The sequence below is a fragment of the Bos indicus x Bos taurus genome, chromosome 22, assembly GCF_003369695.1.
Source record: "Bos indicus x Bos taurus breed Angus x Brahman F1 hybrid chromosome 22, Bos_hybrid_MaternalHap_v2.0, whole genome shotgun sequence".
Taxonomy (NCBI): Eukaryota; Metazoa; Chordata; class Mammalia; order Artiodactyla; family Bovidae; genus Bos; species Bos indicus x Bos taurus.
Window position 1 is genome coordinate 17,835,476 of NC_040097.1, and position 16,522 is coordinate 17,851,997.

General features: G+C 43.2%; 1 protein-coding gene across 10 annotated transcripts in view; it reads left to right on the plus strand.

Annotated features, from left to right (window-relative positions):
* The window catches only part of PXK (PX domain containing serine/threonine kinase like), an 81,667-nt gene that overhangs the window by 40,881 nt on the left and 24,264 nt on the right, over positions 1 to 16,522 (plus strand). For all 10 annotated transcript variants that reach the window (XM_027522864.1, XM_027522861.1, XM_027522863.1 and 7 more), the window contains exons 5-12: positions 6,571 to 6,648; positions 7,153 to 7,226; positions 7,912 to 7,986; positions 10,857 to 10,961; positions 11,926 to 12,027; positions 13,410 to 13,571; positions 13,966 to 14,083; positions 15,736 to 15,814. In XM_027522864.1, coding sequence (XP_027378665.1) covers positions 6,571 to 6,648; positions 7,153 to 7,226; positions 7,912 to 7,986; positions 10,857 to 10,961; positions 11,926 to 12,027; positions 13,410 to 13,571; positions 13,966 to 14,083; positions 15,736 to 15,814 — 793 coding nt within the window. The remainder of the gene's footprint in view (positions 1 to 6,570; positions 6,649 to 7,152; positions 7,227 to 7,911; positions 7,987 to 10,856; positions 10,962 to 11,925; positions 12,028 to 13,409; positions 13,572 to 13,965; positions 14,084 to 15,735; positions 15,815 to 16,522) is intronic.

Consider the following 16,522-nt stretch of genomic DNA (forward strand, 5'->3'; position numbering starts at 1 on the left):
TCAATTTCTTTCATTAGTGTCTTAGAGTTTTTAGAGTACAGATCTTTTACCTGTTTAGTTGGATTTATTCTTCTTGATATGATTGTAAATGGAATTGTTTTCTTATTTTCATTCTTTCTCATAGTTTCTTATTAGTATACAGAAATGTAACCAGTTTCTGCATATTAATTTTGTATCCTGCAACTGTGCCAAACTCATTGAGTTCCAGGAGAACCCTCTCATTTTATACATGAGCAGTCTCCCAAGAAGGGCCTTACCTAGGGTTGCACATTTGTATGATTGTACAAGTGTCTAGTGTCTGAATGTTTCCCAATTAAAATGCTGCTCAGCCCCTGGAACATTGTCTGATCCCTATATCTCCTCCTCATGTGCCTCTCTACATGCTGCTCTTGTCCTGATCTTTCCCCTCTCTCCCAGGATGCCAGACAATCAGGAATCCAAAGGAGATGAGCATGGGAGTGTGAGAAAACTGTCAGAGACTCCTGCCAGAACCCAAACACTTAAGTAGCTGCCACTATTTAGAGGGCACAGTCCTGATGAAACAATAAGGGTTGGGTGCTGTTTTCAGAGAAGTGCTGATTAATTTCCCCCTTTGCATGAAATTTAGAACTTTGTCTTTTCTCTGTGCTGACTCACCAAGTGTCTCAGGAAAGGGAAACCCAGGCCACCTCCTCCACGTCAGCTTAACTGAGCTGTTCCCCAAAGAGCAGGGCAGTCTTGTCTAGGTTTCCCAAAACTTACAGTGTGGCCCATGGCCCCCAAGGGCACCCTGTGCACCTCCAGCTCCTGGCATTTCCCCTGTAATGTGGATACTGTCTGCACCTCTCCTTAGTTTCTGTGGTCACTGTCCAGCTTCCCTTCAGCAGGATCTGAGTTCTGTGTTCAGGTGTGGCTGAAACCACCGAGGCCACGTTTCCTGCCTGTTGCTCTGACTGAGCCTGTGGGTGTTTCGTCAGAGGAGACTCGTTGACGCCACCCATTCCCCAGGGGGTGGGTGACCAGTGAGAGAGTCAGTTCCTAGGCAGGTTGATAGGGAGTCTAGGGGTCCCCAAGGAGAGAGGGCTCTGGAATTCTTAAGGAGGAAGAAAGGACAAACTTTTTTTCTTTCTCCACATTCCTTAGGATTATATAACAATAATGTATCCTGCCTAAGGACAGTCTTTGGATTAAACCTTCTGGCTAATTCTGTTATCTTAAAATGTAAATTATGGGAGTAGGTCTGATGAGGTCTTTACAACCTCCAGATATTCTTTGGATTCATTGGAGAGTATATAACTTCATTGTTAACACTAGCAAGCGGGTACTCTTTCTGCCCCCTTCTGATGCCTATGTCAGAAGCTTTCTCTATCTCCTTTATACTTTAATAAAACTTTATTACACAAAAGCTCTGAGCGATCAAGCCTCGTCTCTGGCCCCGGATTGAATTCTTCTCCTCCGGGGGCCAAGAATCCCGGTGTATTCGCGTGATTCAACAACAACCTTTCACCAGCAGCTCTCAGGACATCAGCAGCTCCTTGCTCTCCTCTCTGGGACCCCAGCCTGGGATTGCTGGTCCTTTTCTTCCTTTCCTTCTGTTTTTGTTGTTGTTCAGTCGTTCAGTTGTGTCCGACTCTTTGTGATCCCATGAACTGCAGTATGCCAGGCTTCCCTGTCCTTCATTATCTCCTGGAGTTTGCTCAGACTCATGTCTATTGAATCCATGATGCCATCCAACCATCTCATCCTCTGTCATCCCCTTCTCCTCCTGCCCTCAGTCTTTCCCAGCATCAGGGTCTTTTCCAGTGAGTCAACTCTTCTCATCAGGTGGCCAAAGTATTGGAGCTCAAGCTTCAGCATCAGTCCTTCTAATGGATATTCAGGATTGATTTAATTTAGGATTGACTGGATTGATCTCCTTGCTGTCCAAGGCACTCTCAAGAGTCTTCTCCAGCACTACGTTTTGAAAGCATCAGTTCTTTGGCTCTCAGCCTTCTTTATGGTCCAACTCTCACATCTGTATGTGACTGCTGGAAAAACCATGGCTTTGACTGTATGAACCTTTGTGGGCAAAGTGGTATCTTTGCTTTTTAATATGCTCTTTGGGTTGGTCATAGCTTTCCTTCCAAGGCGCAATCATCTTTTAACTTCATGGCTGCAGTCACCATCTGCAGTGATTTTGGAGCCCAAGAAAATAAAATCTGTCACTGTTGCCATGTTTTCCCCATGTATTTGTCATGAAGTGATGGGTCTGGATGTCATGATCTTCGTTTTTTGAATGTTGAGTTTTCAGCCAGCTTTTTCATTCTCGTCTTTCACCATTATCAAGAGGCTTTTCAGCTCCTCTTCACTTTCTGCCGTTAGGGTGGTATCATCTGCGGTTGGTATATCTGAGGTTGATACTTCTCCCAGCAATCTTGATTCCACCTTGTGATTCATCCAGCCTGGCATTTCGCATGATGTACTCTGCATAGAAGTTTAATAAACAGTGACAATCTACAGCCTTGATGTACTCCTTTCCCAATTTTGAACCAGTCTGTTGTTCCAGGTCTGGTTCTGACTGTTGCTTCTTGACCTGCGTACAGGTTTCTGAGGAGGCAGATAAGATGATCTGGTATTCTAATCTCTTTTTACTACCAAATTCACTGAAAGGAAATATGGGTCCTTGGTGCTTTGTTGAGGGTTGGTTTGGGGTTGTTCATTTGAATTAAAAAGTCTAATTGAGGGCCAGCTATTGTATAGGGAAATCAGTTGTCTCTTGGCCAGTCAAGCGGGGTTTATGTTGAGAAACACATACACACACATCGCTTTATTCATCTTGTTAGCAAAGTATAGCCATCACTGCACTGTAACCATCTTCCCACCTTAAACCACTCTGTAAATAAGCTTTTTAATGTCCATGCAGAAGTCACTTGGACCAGAAATCAAGAGGCCTGCATCCTGGCCCCAGCTTTCTTATTAGCAGCAGCAGCATCTCCACTCTGTAGGCCTCGGGGTCCTGACTGATAACATAAGAGATGGAGGTGGGGAGAGTGGACCACATAGCATCCAAAGCTCTCTTCTAGCTCTAAAATCCCAAGAGTCCTGTGAACAGGTCAGATAGTAGTGGGCTCCAGGATGGAGTGGAAGAGAGAGGGAGGGTTTGGGCAGGAGGGAAGGGTGGGAGGGAAGGTGAGATTATATTCAGAACAAGAGCAAGGTGCTTCAGAAAGGCTGCAGTTTGCTGTAGCATACCAGCTGGTCTGTATTGCCTGCAGTCACTTCACGGGGCTGAGATCCAGGGGGTCAAAGGCTGCACACAGTGGGGGCAGCTGGTACTTTCTGAGCTGAGAAGCCTGAGGTCTGTGGGGAGCATAAGGTAGACTTGAAGGCGTCACTCTGCATTTCCTGTCTGGGGCTTGTTTGTCAGCGTCTAGAGGGCATGAGCAATGGCACCCCACTTCAGTACTCTTGCCTGGAAAATCCCATGGATGGAGGAGTCTGGTAGGCTGCAGTCCATGGGGTCGCTAAGAGTCAGACATGACTGAGCGACTTCACTTTAACTTTTCACTTTCATGCATTGGAGAAGGAAATGGCAACCCACTCCAGTGTTCTTGCCTGGAGAATCCCAGGGACGGGGGAGCCTGGTGGGCTGCCATCCATGGGGTCGCACAGTCGGACACGACTGAAGTGACTTAGCAGCAGCAGCAGAGAGCGTGCAGTTTTCCCCTGGGTCAGTCAGTGCTAATGAAATGGAGGGCAGACGCCTTCCTTTTCATGGATTTCATGTGCTCATGAGTGAGTGTGCACACCCATGCGCATGAATTCAACCCTTGCTACTGTGGTGTAGTCGCTTAGTCATGTCTGACTCTTTGCGACCCCATGGACTGTAGCCCTCCAGGCTCCTCTGTCTATGGGATTTCCCAGGCAAGAATACTAGAGTGGGTTGCCATTTCCTTTCCCAGGGGAATCTTCTCAACCCAGGATCAAACCCACGTCTCCTGGTTGACAGGCAGATTGTTTACTACTAAGCTACTTAGGAAGCCCATTGAACCCTTGGTTAGTTCTTACTTCATCAGATATTTATTGAGCACCTGCTGTGTGACAGGTACTATGACTGCAGCACCAAACAGGGCATAGTCTCCTAACCCAACTCCTGCCCCAGGGCACTTCTGTAGGGAGATTGACGGGTAAAGGCTGTGCTAGCTTAAAGACGTGATAGCACCTCGAGGGTAGGGGTCCAGGTGGGGATGACCCAGCTCTGAAGGTGGAGGAAGGCTTCCCAGAAGAGTTGACACCTGCATGGAGCCCTGAGGTGAGTAGAAGTTAGCTAGGCCAAGAGGCAAGGGCCAGTACTCCAGGAGAGAAAGAAGTAAATATTTCTGTATGGCTGTGGGCTCTGCCATGTCTAAGATATTTCCTTCTAAAGCCAACGATCACAGTCTCGTGGAAGACTAGTAGGACAGAATGCCATAGGAGAGGGCCATGTGGAGCACTGGAGAGTACAGAGGAGGGAAGGAGGAAGCCCTGGCTAGGGGAGCAGCAAGTTTGGGTTGAGCCTCAAAGGTTGGATGGGCAGGAATAGAGAATGCTGAGGATTAGGGTAGGCCAGTCTTCAGGGGCCATGGTAGGTACACTCTCAGTGACAGGAGTGTGAGGCTCACACATTATTGGTCGGTGGGGGTAGGGGGGCTAAAGACAGAAGGTGTGAGGTTTAGAAGCTTGGTCCTAATTGGTAAGGACATGGGGCGCCAACAAAGACTTCTAAGCAGAAGACGTTTAGGATTGAAATGTGTTACCTGAATCTGGGGAGGGAAGGGATTAATATTGGGAGCATGGTGGTCGTGTGGCTTACTTGAGAATAAATCATACTTCAGAGGAGAGAAAATATCCTGTCTATAATTTCCTGATCCCAAAGATAAAAAAGAAGGAAAAAAAAAAGCTATTTTCTAATCCTTAATTTGTCAGTAACAAATCTAAACATGTTCCATTTGCTCACAGCTACTTCCCCCACTCCAAAAACAATGAACAATGCACAGTAGCAGACAGTAAACGTGGTGGAATAATGAGATTGTAGGGGATTATGAGTCACTGTTAGTTCTGAAGCAACTGTCCTTTAAAGTCTCTGAGAATGACAGTGTATCACATTTAGAAGATTATTTTTCATAATCCTTCTCAATGTTGTGATTTTCACGTAAAAGAATATCTTTTGAAGTAGCTTACATTCAGGTTATTTTGGAAATTCTGAAAGCCTTTTATATCAGCATTACTTACAGAAAAAGTTCAGAGCTTCCAGTGTTGGTTATGAAAATTCGTCTGCTGCCGCCACACCCAACCTCTCCAAGTGGTTGTCACAATGGAGTAGTTAAAGCAAATGTAAATGGAGTCTGTTCTGTATCTGTCATCTCATGTTCAAAATTTAGGTGCAGACAGCACTGACACTTTACATATTGAGTCAATAAGATTGTTTTCTTCCCCAAATCTCTTAATTGATAATGTACTCTAAAATATATCAAAATAATATTGTCTGCCAAGCTCTAGGCATAGTAGTTCCAGACTAGGTCATTTCAACACATGGAAAGCGTTTCTGCGGAATCCCTGGTGCCTGGGATGTAACTGATGCTTTGGCAGCAGTGCAGTTCCACAGTGGCTGTGCAGGATTGCTGTTTGCTTTCAGGGATCCAGTGTGGCTTTCATTCGCTCACCACACTGAGGGGGAAAACAGCAAATTACAGATGTTGCTTTGCGCAGGAAATGTAAAAGCACAGTTATTCTCATGATTTTTTATACTGTGAACTTTAAAGAACTTCCTCTTTTCATTGTCTTCGTAGAAGGGGGAAACGTTCTCATGATAAACACAAAGAGAAGGACGGATTTTTTTTCCAGTAAGCAGATGTCCAGTGGTTTCCCACAGCAGAGCCATGTTGTTGCTGTGCATCGGTGTTTTTCTAAAACACTGGCTTTTATTCCCAATATATATATTTAAGGCTAATCGCTTCTTTGTTGGTGAAAGCTATAATTTCATGAGGAATGAAGATGGGATAAATACCACTTGAAACAATGTTTAATGCTATTCCAGGGTGACCTTAGGACACATTTTGAGTTTTGTGCTCCAGTTGTTGTCTGGTACATATATTGAATTCTTGGCTTAAGACAACTAGTTTGCATATTTTAGATCTTCCAGTTTAATTATTCTGTTACTAATTACTTTCTTTAATAAACTTTTGATTTTAGAATAATTTTAGATTTACAGAAAAAATAACAGCAGTGATAGTATAGAATTTCCGTATATGCCCTCACCCAATTTCCCCTAATGTTAACATTTTATATAAGCATGATACATTTATATAAAAACTAAGAAATTAGCATTCACACATTACTATTAATTATAGTTTTATTCAGATTTCATTAGATGTTTCATTAATGTTGTTATTCTGTTCCAGGATCCAATCTAGAGTCCCATGTTTTATTTACTCTGTGTTCATTTTTTTATAATTAAATTTTTAAAGAAGGTCATAGACCATAAGAATTTCACTTGCAAGAATAACATCTTAAGCGTATGGCACTTTCCTGATATGTTTGTCTAATAAATACGTTTCCAAAATATCTTTGCAGAGATTGCCTTACAACATGTTTCCATGTTCTTCCGATCAGAGCCAAAGTGGGAGGTGGTAGAACCATTGAAAGACATAGGTGAGAAACTGGTGTGCCCATTGTGTTAAAAAAGGATCACAGACAGAACTGGGTTCTTTGTCATGCTTTCTTATAAGTATCCCAGAAAAGCTTTTATGCAGGTGAAATGTATAAGGAATGCAGGTGATGTCTTTTTTGTGTGTTTCCATACTATTTGAGGATTCAGTCCTTAACTTTTATTGGTGAATGAATCTTGGTTACAGACGCATCTGGGGATTTGGATGGTGGTAACTAAGTTTCAGAACCATCATTCATTCCTCTTATCTTTTCCATTAAATCTAAACTGAAGTGCTGTTTTCCTTTTTCCATGAGTAATTTCTTTTATTTTTTTATTTATTTTAGTGCAGCTTTTACTATTTCAGTATTGCCAAATGGTTGCTTACAGGTTCCTATATATCTATGAATCATATTTCTGAACTTAACTTTTATTAATTATTTGGTCAGTAAAACAGAATCAGTTGGTGTTAGATCATGTAGCTATAAACACATCTCCTTTTATGACAGGTTGGAGGATAAGGAAGAAATATTTCTTGATGAAGATTAAAAACCAGCCAAAGGAACGGCTAGTGTTAAGCTGGGTAAGCTAATTTTGTTTTGTTTTGCTTTAGACTAATTTCAGGGACTTCAGGTGGGTTTATGAAAAAGCAAGAGAACTGACAAGACAAAATTGTACTGTGCTGCCGAGAGATGTAAAGGGCCCCTTGCTGCTGCTGCTGCTAAGTCGCTTCAGTCGTGTCCAACTCTGTGCAACCCCATAGACGGGCAGCCTACCAGGCTCCTCCGTCCCTGGGATTCTCCAGGCAAGAATACTGGAGTGGCCCCTTAGTCATACATCGAAGAGTCATTTTCAGTCACTTTGTTTATGCATTTGGTAATACCAGTGTGACTACATTTCATCAGCTAGTAAACGTTTAGAAAGAAATACGAACAGCTTAAAATAGTTTTCTTGAACCTCTTTAGGACTGACACTTCGGCGGTTTTTTTTTTTTTAATGCTTGAGCATTATTTTTGTTTTATCTATCACTTTGAGAGCTCTAGTGATACACTTGGTTAATAAAATTAGGTAACATTACAGTTAGGTGCTAGTATTTGTATGTTTATGTACTCCAGAAAGGCCATGAGGCAACACGGATTACTGTGGTTTTCATCTTTGGTTTATAGTCATGTATTTGGACAGATTTTTTTTTTTAAAGGAAAGGCTTGTAAGGAATTTTTCTTTTGATGACCAAAACAGCACCCTGATATTTCCTCCCATGTTTGCAGGCTGACCTTGGTCCAGACAAGTATCTGTCAGATAAAGATTTTCAGTGTCTAATCAAACTTCTGCCTTCCTGTTTGGTGAGTACAAGTCCTTCTGTTATTCTTGATGCCGATGACAGATTCACAATGTTTTATTGTGGGTGGGTGGAGCTGGAAACACTCTCCAGGCTTGAGAATGGAGAGGTAGAGTGGATTTCTCTTCAGACTGGAAGTGCTCAGGGCTACTCCCACAGACCATTGGCCATTTAAATGACATTCATGACTTCCAGACCACCCACAAAATGTGGTAATTTATTTAATTTTTTTATTCATTTGGCCACACGAAGTGGTATGCAGGATCCCTACCAGGGATCTAATTCACACCCCTTGCAGTAGAAACACAGAGTCTTAACCACTGGATTGTCAGGGAATCCCAAAATAGTATTTTTGTGTTTTAAGCAAATATCAGAGTAGGAAAGCACCCACTTCTCTGAGCCTCTTGTTCCTGGTGAGGATGTTTATTATCAATGAGTTGAGAGATCTGTTTCCAGCCTGAGAAAGCAGAACTGATGCAGATTTGGATTAACTGGAAAAGGGATTCTAATCCAAGGCTTTCTGTGGTAAGAACCTCATGAATGTCTTTCAAAAGATATGCAGATATTCTTAAGGAAAAGACTAACCTGGCCAGAGAAAATTGAGTTAGTGTTTTTGAAGAGAATGTCTTGTCAAGCTAGCAAGACCATGTGTTTAATGAGGTGTGATACCTGGCAGAGAAAAATACTGTGGTCTTTGAGTGTGATAGGTTGTGTCACACAGGCTGTGAGCGCTCAATCCTAAATTTCTTTTCTTGGATATGCTTTTTTAAAAAAGAAGATAATGCAAGGCTAGCGGTGCATATTAATAGCAGAAAGTCAGAAAGCACAGATAGGGAAAAATAAAATAAAATTTGCCCATAATTCCAAGTAACCTGAAGTATGGGCCAAAGTGTCATGTTCAATTGTTACTTCTCTAGAATTTTATTTTATTTTTGGCTGTGCCTTGTGTCTTGTGGGCTCTTAGTTCCCCAAACAGGAATTGAATCAAGGCCACAGTAATGAAAGCCCAGAATCCTAATGACTAGGCCCACCAAGGAACTCTCTTACATGATTATTTTTGAAAAAATAGATACTGTTCTAAAGCTTGATTTTTGTTGTTGTTAGTGGTATACCCATGAACATCTTTTGTTGTTAATAAATTCAGTATAATACATCATTATTACTGACTGCATAAAATTATCATTGGCCATACCTCATTCACTCAGCTAATCCACTAGACATGTGGATCACTTCTAGTTTTTTGCTCTTATTTTTTTAAAAAACGCCATGGTGAACAATTTTAGCTGAACATTTGTACCCATCCTTAGTTATTTTTATAAGATAACTAGAACTAATTAATAAGCAATTGTAGGGAGGTTTTTTTTTTTTTTTTTTTTTTTGAGACTATATAAGTAGCATGCTGCTGCTGCTGCTAAGTCACTTCAGTCGTGTCCAACTCTGTGCGACCCCATAGACGGCAGCCCACCAGGCTCCCCCGTCCCTGGGATTCTCCAGGCAAGAACACTGGAGTGGGTTGCCATTTCCTTCTCCAATGCATGAAAATGAAAAGTGAAAGAAGTTGCTCAGTTGTGTCCTACTCCTAGCGACCCCATGGACTGCAGCCCACCAGGCTCTTCCGTCCATGGGATTTTCCAGGCAAGAGTGCTGGAGTGGGGTGCCATTGCCTTCTCCGTCTTTATCAAACCCACTAGCTGTAGCATTCATAGAGGTTTTCTTTTATTTTTTTTTGAGATTTTCTGACTCCATCATTTCTCTTATATTTACTGGTTGTCATTCTACTATAAGGAAGAGCTTCATGTTCTCTTTTCTTTATTTATATCAGTATGAATTCCAAGGATTTTTATTTTATTCATTGGGTTTCATTTTGCGTTGATGAAAATGTTCTAAAATTAGACTGTGTGATAGTCACACAGCTCTGAATATATTGAAAACCATTGAGTTGTATACTTTAAACAGGTGAATTATATTGGGATGTGAATTGTATTTCAGTAAAGCCATGAAAATATCCACAACAATTGCTTTGTTGTGATGATCAGGAGGAACTTCATGATCAATTTTCTGTATTTCCCTGGGCACCCCCTTCCATCCCATTCCCATCCAATCCTCACACAATCCAGCTCCCAAGGGTTTAAATCTTCCTGGTACTCCTTTGAGCTCAAGGCCATTGTAATACTTGAAGTCAGTTGGTCCATGTATCCACAATTCCAGGTCACATGAGGACTTTTCTTTTAATCATTAAATAATTTGCCTTACTCCCCACCCTGCTTTGTTGACACCCATGTCCGCCTCTCAGGAGGGCAGTGTCACTCAGACTGCACACTCCAGGGGGGACAGGAAGACGCATGCTCACTGCCCTGGAAAAGGCCACGGTGCTGAAAGATGCTGCCATTGCTTGTTTTCTGGCTGTCGTGCTCCCTGGCTTATCCCCAGACAGCAGTGTGGAGTGTTAGGCAGCACTGTGAGGGGAGACACATGTGTCCTGGTTCCCACTTGGCTGCTCTAGAATTTGGCTGTTTTTCTTTTTATTTATTTATTTATTTTACCAATTTACAGAGGGAGAATATTAAAACCACCTTTCCTGTCACCTGAACTGTGAGACCACGTTAAAGCAGATACCTTCCCTTGGAGAGCTTAACTTCTAGCCACTTTGCTTAATCACTGTAGTTTACCTTACTTCTCTCATCTAAAAAATGATTTAGTAATTGATCATCTGATAACTTGAAAGTATCATGTGTTCAGGGAACATTCTGCGTTTACGTGCAATTAAACTACCAAGCTGGCACTTGATTCTGTATAACCAGATCCTGGATCTAAAAGGAACCTAGATGCTGATGCAGATTAAATGTGAATTTCCTTTTTTTTTTGTTTTCGCAGCACCCTTACATCTATCGTGTTACCTTTGCCACAGCTAACGAATCCTCAGCATTGCTAATTAGAATGTTTAATGAGAAAGGAACCTTGAAGGACCTGATCTACAAGGTACTGCTGGTGCAAGTTCCTGGTCATCAAGAAGTTCTCAAATCCCTTAAGAGCCTGTGATTGATACTTGAACCCTAAGCTTCTAGAAGCTAGGCCCTGAGGATTTAATTTTAATTTTATTCGGAAGTTGAATTTATTTTAGCAATAGAAACTACCCAGTTTGGCTAAAGAGCATTCCTTTACGCACACGAGGAAAGGTTGAGCATTTCACGATTATATTCATTAGATTGTAGGCTGCTCTTAGGTCAGTTTTAAAGTTTAAATTTTTTTTTAAAGGAATACTGAGAAGCTTTACAAACTCGTAGAAAAAGAGATCAGATTTGTGGTTAATAGAGGTAGGAGAGGATATTTAAGGGAAATTAGATGAAGACAGTTAAAAGAGTAAGGTGGGTAAATACTAGAGGTGTAAAACACAACATAATAAATATCATTAACACTGCACGCTTGCTAAGTCACTTCAGTTGTGTCTGTTTCTGTGCTACCTTGTGGACTGTAGCCCACCAGGCTCTTTTGTTCATGAGATTCTCTAGGCAGGAATACTGGAGTGGGTTGCCATGCCTTCCTCCAGGGGATCTTTTCAAACCCATGTTTCTTATGTCTCCTGCAATGGCAGGCGGGTTCTTTACCACTAGTTCCACCTGGGAAACCCATAATTAACACTGCTATGTGGTTTTTTTTTTTTTTAAAAAGCAATACTGAAGAATTCTAACAGTATACAAGACTTTGGGGTCTGCTAAAGTGAAGACCAGGCACGTCTTCACTGGACTAGAAAAAGGCTGGAACCCTGGTCAGCCTCTTTCTATTAACTGTGCAGGCTGCTGTATTTAACAGTCCACGTCCTGCCAGCTGGACTCATCTGATGCCCCCAGCCCCTTAGTGTGTCCTGTCTGTTCAAGGAGGCCATGTGCGTGTAGAGTTCAACGTCTGTACTGCCTTCTTATGTGCTCTTTGTTCCTTTCCAAAGGCAAAACCAAAAGACCCATTCCTGAAGAAGTACTGCAACCCTAAGAAGGTTCAAGGCCTTGAACTCCAGCAAATAAAAACATATGGGCGGCAAGTATTAGAGGTAAGAGGTATCTGACTTTTGTTTAAGTTGCACTGGAATTTCACCGAGCATCCCAGTATTCTTTTGGGAAAGTTTTCAGGCAATATCTAAAATAGTTGAAATTATCTGGTCACATACAAACTGGTGGCATTGTCATATTTTACCCCCAAAAGCAAATATTTGAGACTAAAGCAGTAATCTAGACCAACACAGTTCCAAAATCTTAGCTATTGGAAATTCCTAAATTACTGTGTGATTTTTAAGAACTTTATTGTGTGAATACCAAGTTTTGTGTTATTTCTGGTTGATTTATCTTTGTGCCAAGATTCTTGCTTTTGTTATATCCTATACGTAACCACTGGCCCCCTTACAGAAGTAAAGCTAACGTGAAAAAGCCTTTCCCACATCACTCTCTAGAGCAGCATTCACCAAACTTCTTGGATTATGCAACCCTATCAGTGAAAACAATTTAAGCATAAACACTCCCATGTTATATATGTTTAATTTATATACATATATATTATATATATTCTATTAGTAATGTATTTTGTCCAGTATAAGTTAAGAAAGAATGAGATTAAAATCAAAACAGACAGGGGACTTCTTAGGTGATTCAGTGGTTAAGACTGTACTTCCAACTCAAGGGGTGGCAGGTTCGATCTCTGGTCCGGGAACTAAGATCCCACATGCCACACGGCATGGCCAAAAAGTTAAAAAATAAATAAATGAAAAACAAAAACCAGAAAAGCTGTAATACTTTTCTTCCGGTTCTCAACGGATCGTCCTGGGCACCTGCTTCCGCAGGGCACTGCTGTGGTTCCCAGGTCTTTTGCAGGGCTGCATCCAGGTGTCTCTGTCACTGGCTGAACCACTGTTTATGAAATGGCAACTGAAAAGTTTGCTTCTTTTTGTGGGAGGCTGTCATGTGTTTCTATTAATAAACAGCCAAATATATTCTGAGGTGAGACAGGACTAGAGATGTTTTCAGCTCAACCCTTCTTCCTGAATAATTGGCAGAAGCCCTGGCAGGATATCTTTATTCATCTGTGCGGGAGGATCTTTGCCCTGAAGAGAGCTGGGATGTGGTGCTTAGGTAGAGAAAGTGCTTACAGTAGAGGCTTTTGGCATCAGAGCTGTTAACCCGAGCAGATACAGGCTGCTTCTCTGTTCTTTGGAAATGAGGGAGCTTGGCTTGGATTGGCTTGGCGTGTCCACAGCTGGAAAGCACTCAGCGTCCGTCTCTTTTCCAAAGAAATGCACAGACATGTACTCTTTCTTTAGGAATCTCCCCGGTGACCGGTTTGGTCTTGTTTCAAAATATATTGACTGAAAAAGCAAAGTTTAAGTTTGTCTTGTGTCGAATGAGTTGGAGGGGAGTGTAACCACTACATACTTTTCCATAGGTCCTAAAGTTTTTACATGACAAGGGATTTCCTTATGGGCATCTTCACGCTTCCAATGTGATGCTGGATGGGGATACCTGCCGGCTGCTGGACCTGGAGAATTCCTTGTTGGGCCTTCCTTCCTTCTACCGATCGTATTTCTCACAGTTCAGGAAGATCAATGTAAGTTGATGAAAGTGGTGAAACAGCAAGCTTATTTTTAGGTGTAAATTATCCCTGCGGCAGGATGCATGATCTGTCCCTGTAAGAAATGTGTGCTAAGCAGGGTTGGGTATGGTTGAGGCAGGCAGGCCTGTTGGCCCTGTCTCTCCCACGGCACTGCTATATCTGAGAGGCTGGTTGGGCAGGGCCAAGGAAGGGTAGAACCTCTGAGTGCACCATCGTGAAGGTAGGACCAAGACTTTTGCTCAAAACGATGCTTTGTGAGCTTTTACAAAAGGCCTCAAGTGGTCACTACCAGTTGTGGGTGGGGTTGCCCCTGGGCCATGTTTCTTAGTGGAAGCCCCGGGCTAGGGATTCACAAAGCCAAAGCCTTCTGCTGTCTTTTCTTCTGCAGACATTGGAGAGTGTGGACGTCCACTGCTTCGGCCACTTACTATATGAAATGACTTACGGACGACCGCCCGACTCAGTGCCTGTAGACTCCTTCCCTCCTGCACCATCCATGGCTGTGGGTCAGTATGGGGTTTGTAAGGGTCTCTGGGCCCTGGTCATGCTCGGAGCTTCTCATCCCCTTTTCCAGAGTCCAGGGAAGGTCCAGAGGAAGTTACTGTGCTCCATAGCCAGGAAGTCTTACCAGGAAGTAGAAGTTACGGAAGTAACTTCCTTAAATGTATTTCACTGAAAATTCAGATCGCTCATCTGTTTGTCAGGCTGTCTGAAATCTCAGGAGTCCTTCTGTAACATGCATCAGAATTTTGGAAGCAAGAGGATGTGAAGTATGGCTAGTGAGAGGTCGAAGCAGAAGCTAGGAGCAGACAACTTGCATCCAGTCTTGTGGACTCAGGCAGAGTCGGGAGGTATCCCAAGGCTGGAGGGTGACCTGCGAGGACAACCACAGGCTGGACACCCGGCAGAGGACAGCCCGCCAGGCCCAGATTAGGAAAGGCGGGCAGGAAACCCTGGATCCAGGAGTTCTCCCAGCATCACTGAGGGGCTCCTGTAGGAAGGAGGGATGTCAGGGCTGATGCAGAGTCACCCAGGGACCCTTTCCTCCCCCCAACAGCCAGCTCACAACCCCCTGGGGCGGGGGTGGCAGGGGGCAAGGCAGCTCTTGGAACATCACACCTTCCACGCATTCGGGTCAACCTCCACCAGCGTCTTTTTTGTGTCGTGAGATGGTTCCGAGAACAGGCCCCGAGACTACTTTGGGTTGAGTTTGAACAGCTGAAATGGAACAAGCGACCTGCAAGTAAAAAAAAAAAAAAAAAAATCTGGCTGTTTTTGTAAATAAAGTATATGGGAGGATGTATATAGTTTGTATGCAAATATTATATACCAATTTGTATAAGAGACTTGAGCATCTGCAGATTTGGGTATATTTAGGGATGGAGAGGTTCCTGAACCAGTGTCCCAGGGAGACTGAGGGATGACTGTATGTAATAAACGATAGTTGTGAAAACTTGCTCCGTATGAAATGTCTTTTTCATTTGTGATAATTTTTTTTTTCCTGGTATAACCAAGTATTATATTAAGTTTAGAAGTTTGCCTCAGTTTCCTTGAATGTATCTCTTTACATAAAGTAAGAATTCATTTGGATATGTGAAGAATTAAATGTGTGTATTTGTGTGGGTAAAAAGCATAATGTTAATAATAGTTATTTCTGAGTGGTCAAATTATGAATGGAAAAAAAAATCTGGCTGCTTCTGTTTACACTGTCCAAGGTGTTGGATGGTGAGATACCAACAGTTGGCACTTCGTATGTTGGTTTTGACTAAAAGCAGGCAAGCAGAGACATGTCTTTCAAGTTCAGAATTTTACTCATGTGTGGTGTTTACTTCTCTTTTATGAGAGCAAACACATTTATGAATGATATCTTGAGTCCTTCCTCCAATTATCTGTGCAATATACTTAGCTTTCTGTCAGCATGTGGTTCCTAAATCTTTTTTTTTTTTTGAGTCATTGGGAGTTGTCAGCATTGCCAGCAGCCCCCCTTCCCCCTCCGCCCCCTGCCACCACGTATGCCATCTGTCTGTGCGTGAAGAGTTTTGACACTGTCCTGATGAGCCCACAGACAGTTGTTGAGAAGTGGTGTCAAACTTTTCATCACCAAGTGGGTTTGCCAGCATGTTCTGTGGAACTAAAACGTGTGTCTGTTCATTTTAAGTGGCCGTGTTGGAGTCCACGCTGTCTTGTGAAGCCTGTAAAAATGGCATGCCCACCGTCTCCCGGCTCTTGCAGATGCCGTAAGTCAATCCCACGCCTTGGCTGTAACCTTCCTAACCGTGTCGAGCCCCGGACCACTGGCCCAAGTGTCCAGGCCCAGTAGAGACTCATCTGCAGTCCCCGCAGAGCCTGGGTGGCCTGCTTGCCGGTGGTCACTTGCCACATGACATCCTGACCTTCCCTCGTGGCCCCTGCGCACCATAGTCTGACTGCTCTGTCTTCACACCCGTGTCGTCTTCACGTGTGTCTTCATGTGTGTCTCTCCCTGTCCACGTAGGCATTGTGTGTGTGGACACATGGCAGCCCCCCACTTGGGAAGTACTGAAGAGGGGCAGCCCTGTTTCCATTCATCGCGCGGCCCACAGCGGTGGCTGCTTCACTCGGCGCTGGTCGGGCAGGGTCTGGCCTCCAGGAGGGGGGCTGCCTGGCTTCGGCCTCACCTGCATGTGTTTATTCATTTCTTCACTGGGTAGCGTATGTCTGACATGTGCCAGGCCCTGTGCTGGGGCTTAGAGATGAATGGTCAACTGAGGCGGGTCAGATAGTGCTTTGGGGTCTTTTTTAAGGTGCATGTTCCGCTCCTTCACGGAAAGGCAGCAGGATGGTTCAGAAACATGTGTCTGAGTTTAGACAGACCTGGGTGTGGGCACAGCTTTAGCGCTTTCCCCAGGTGACCTTGGGCAGGTTTCCTAACCTCTGGAAGCTGAGTTTCCTCATCTATAAATGGG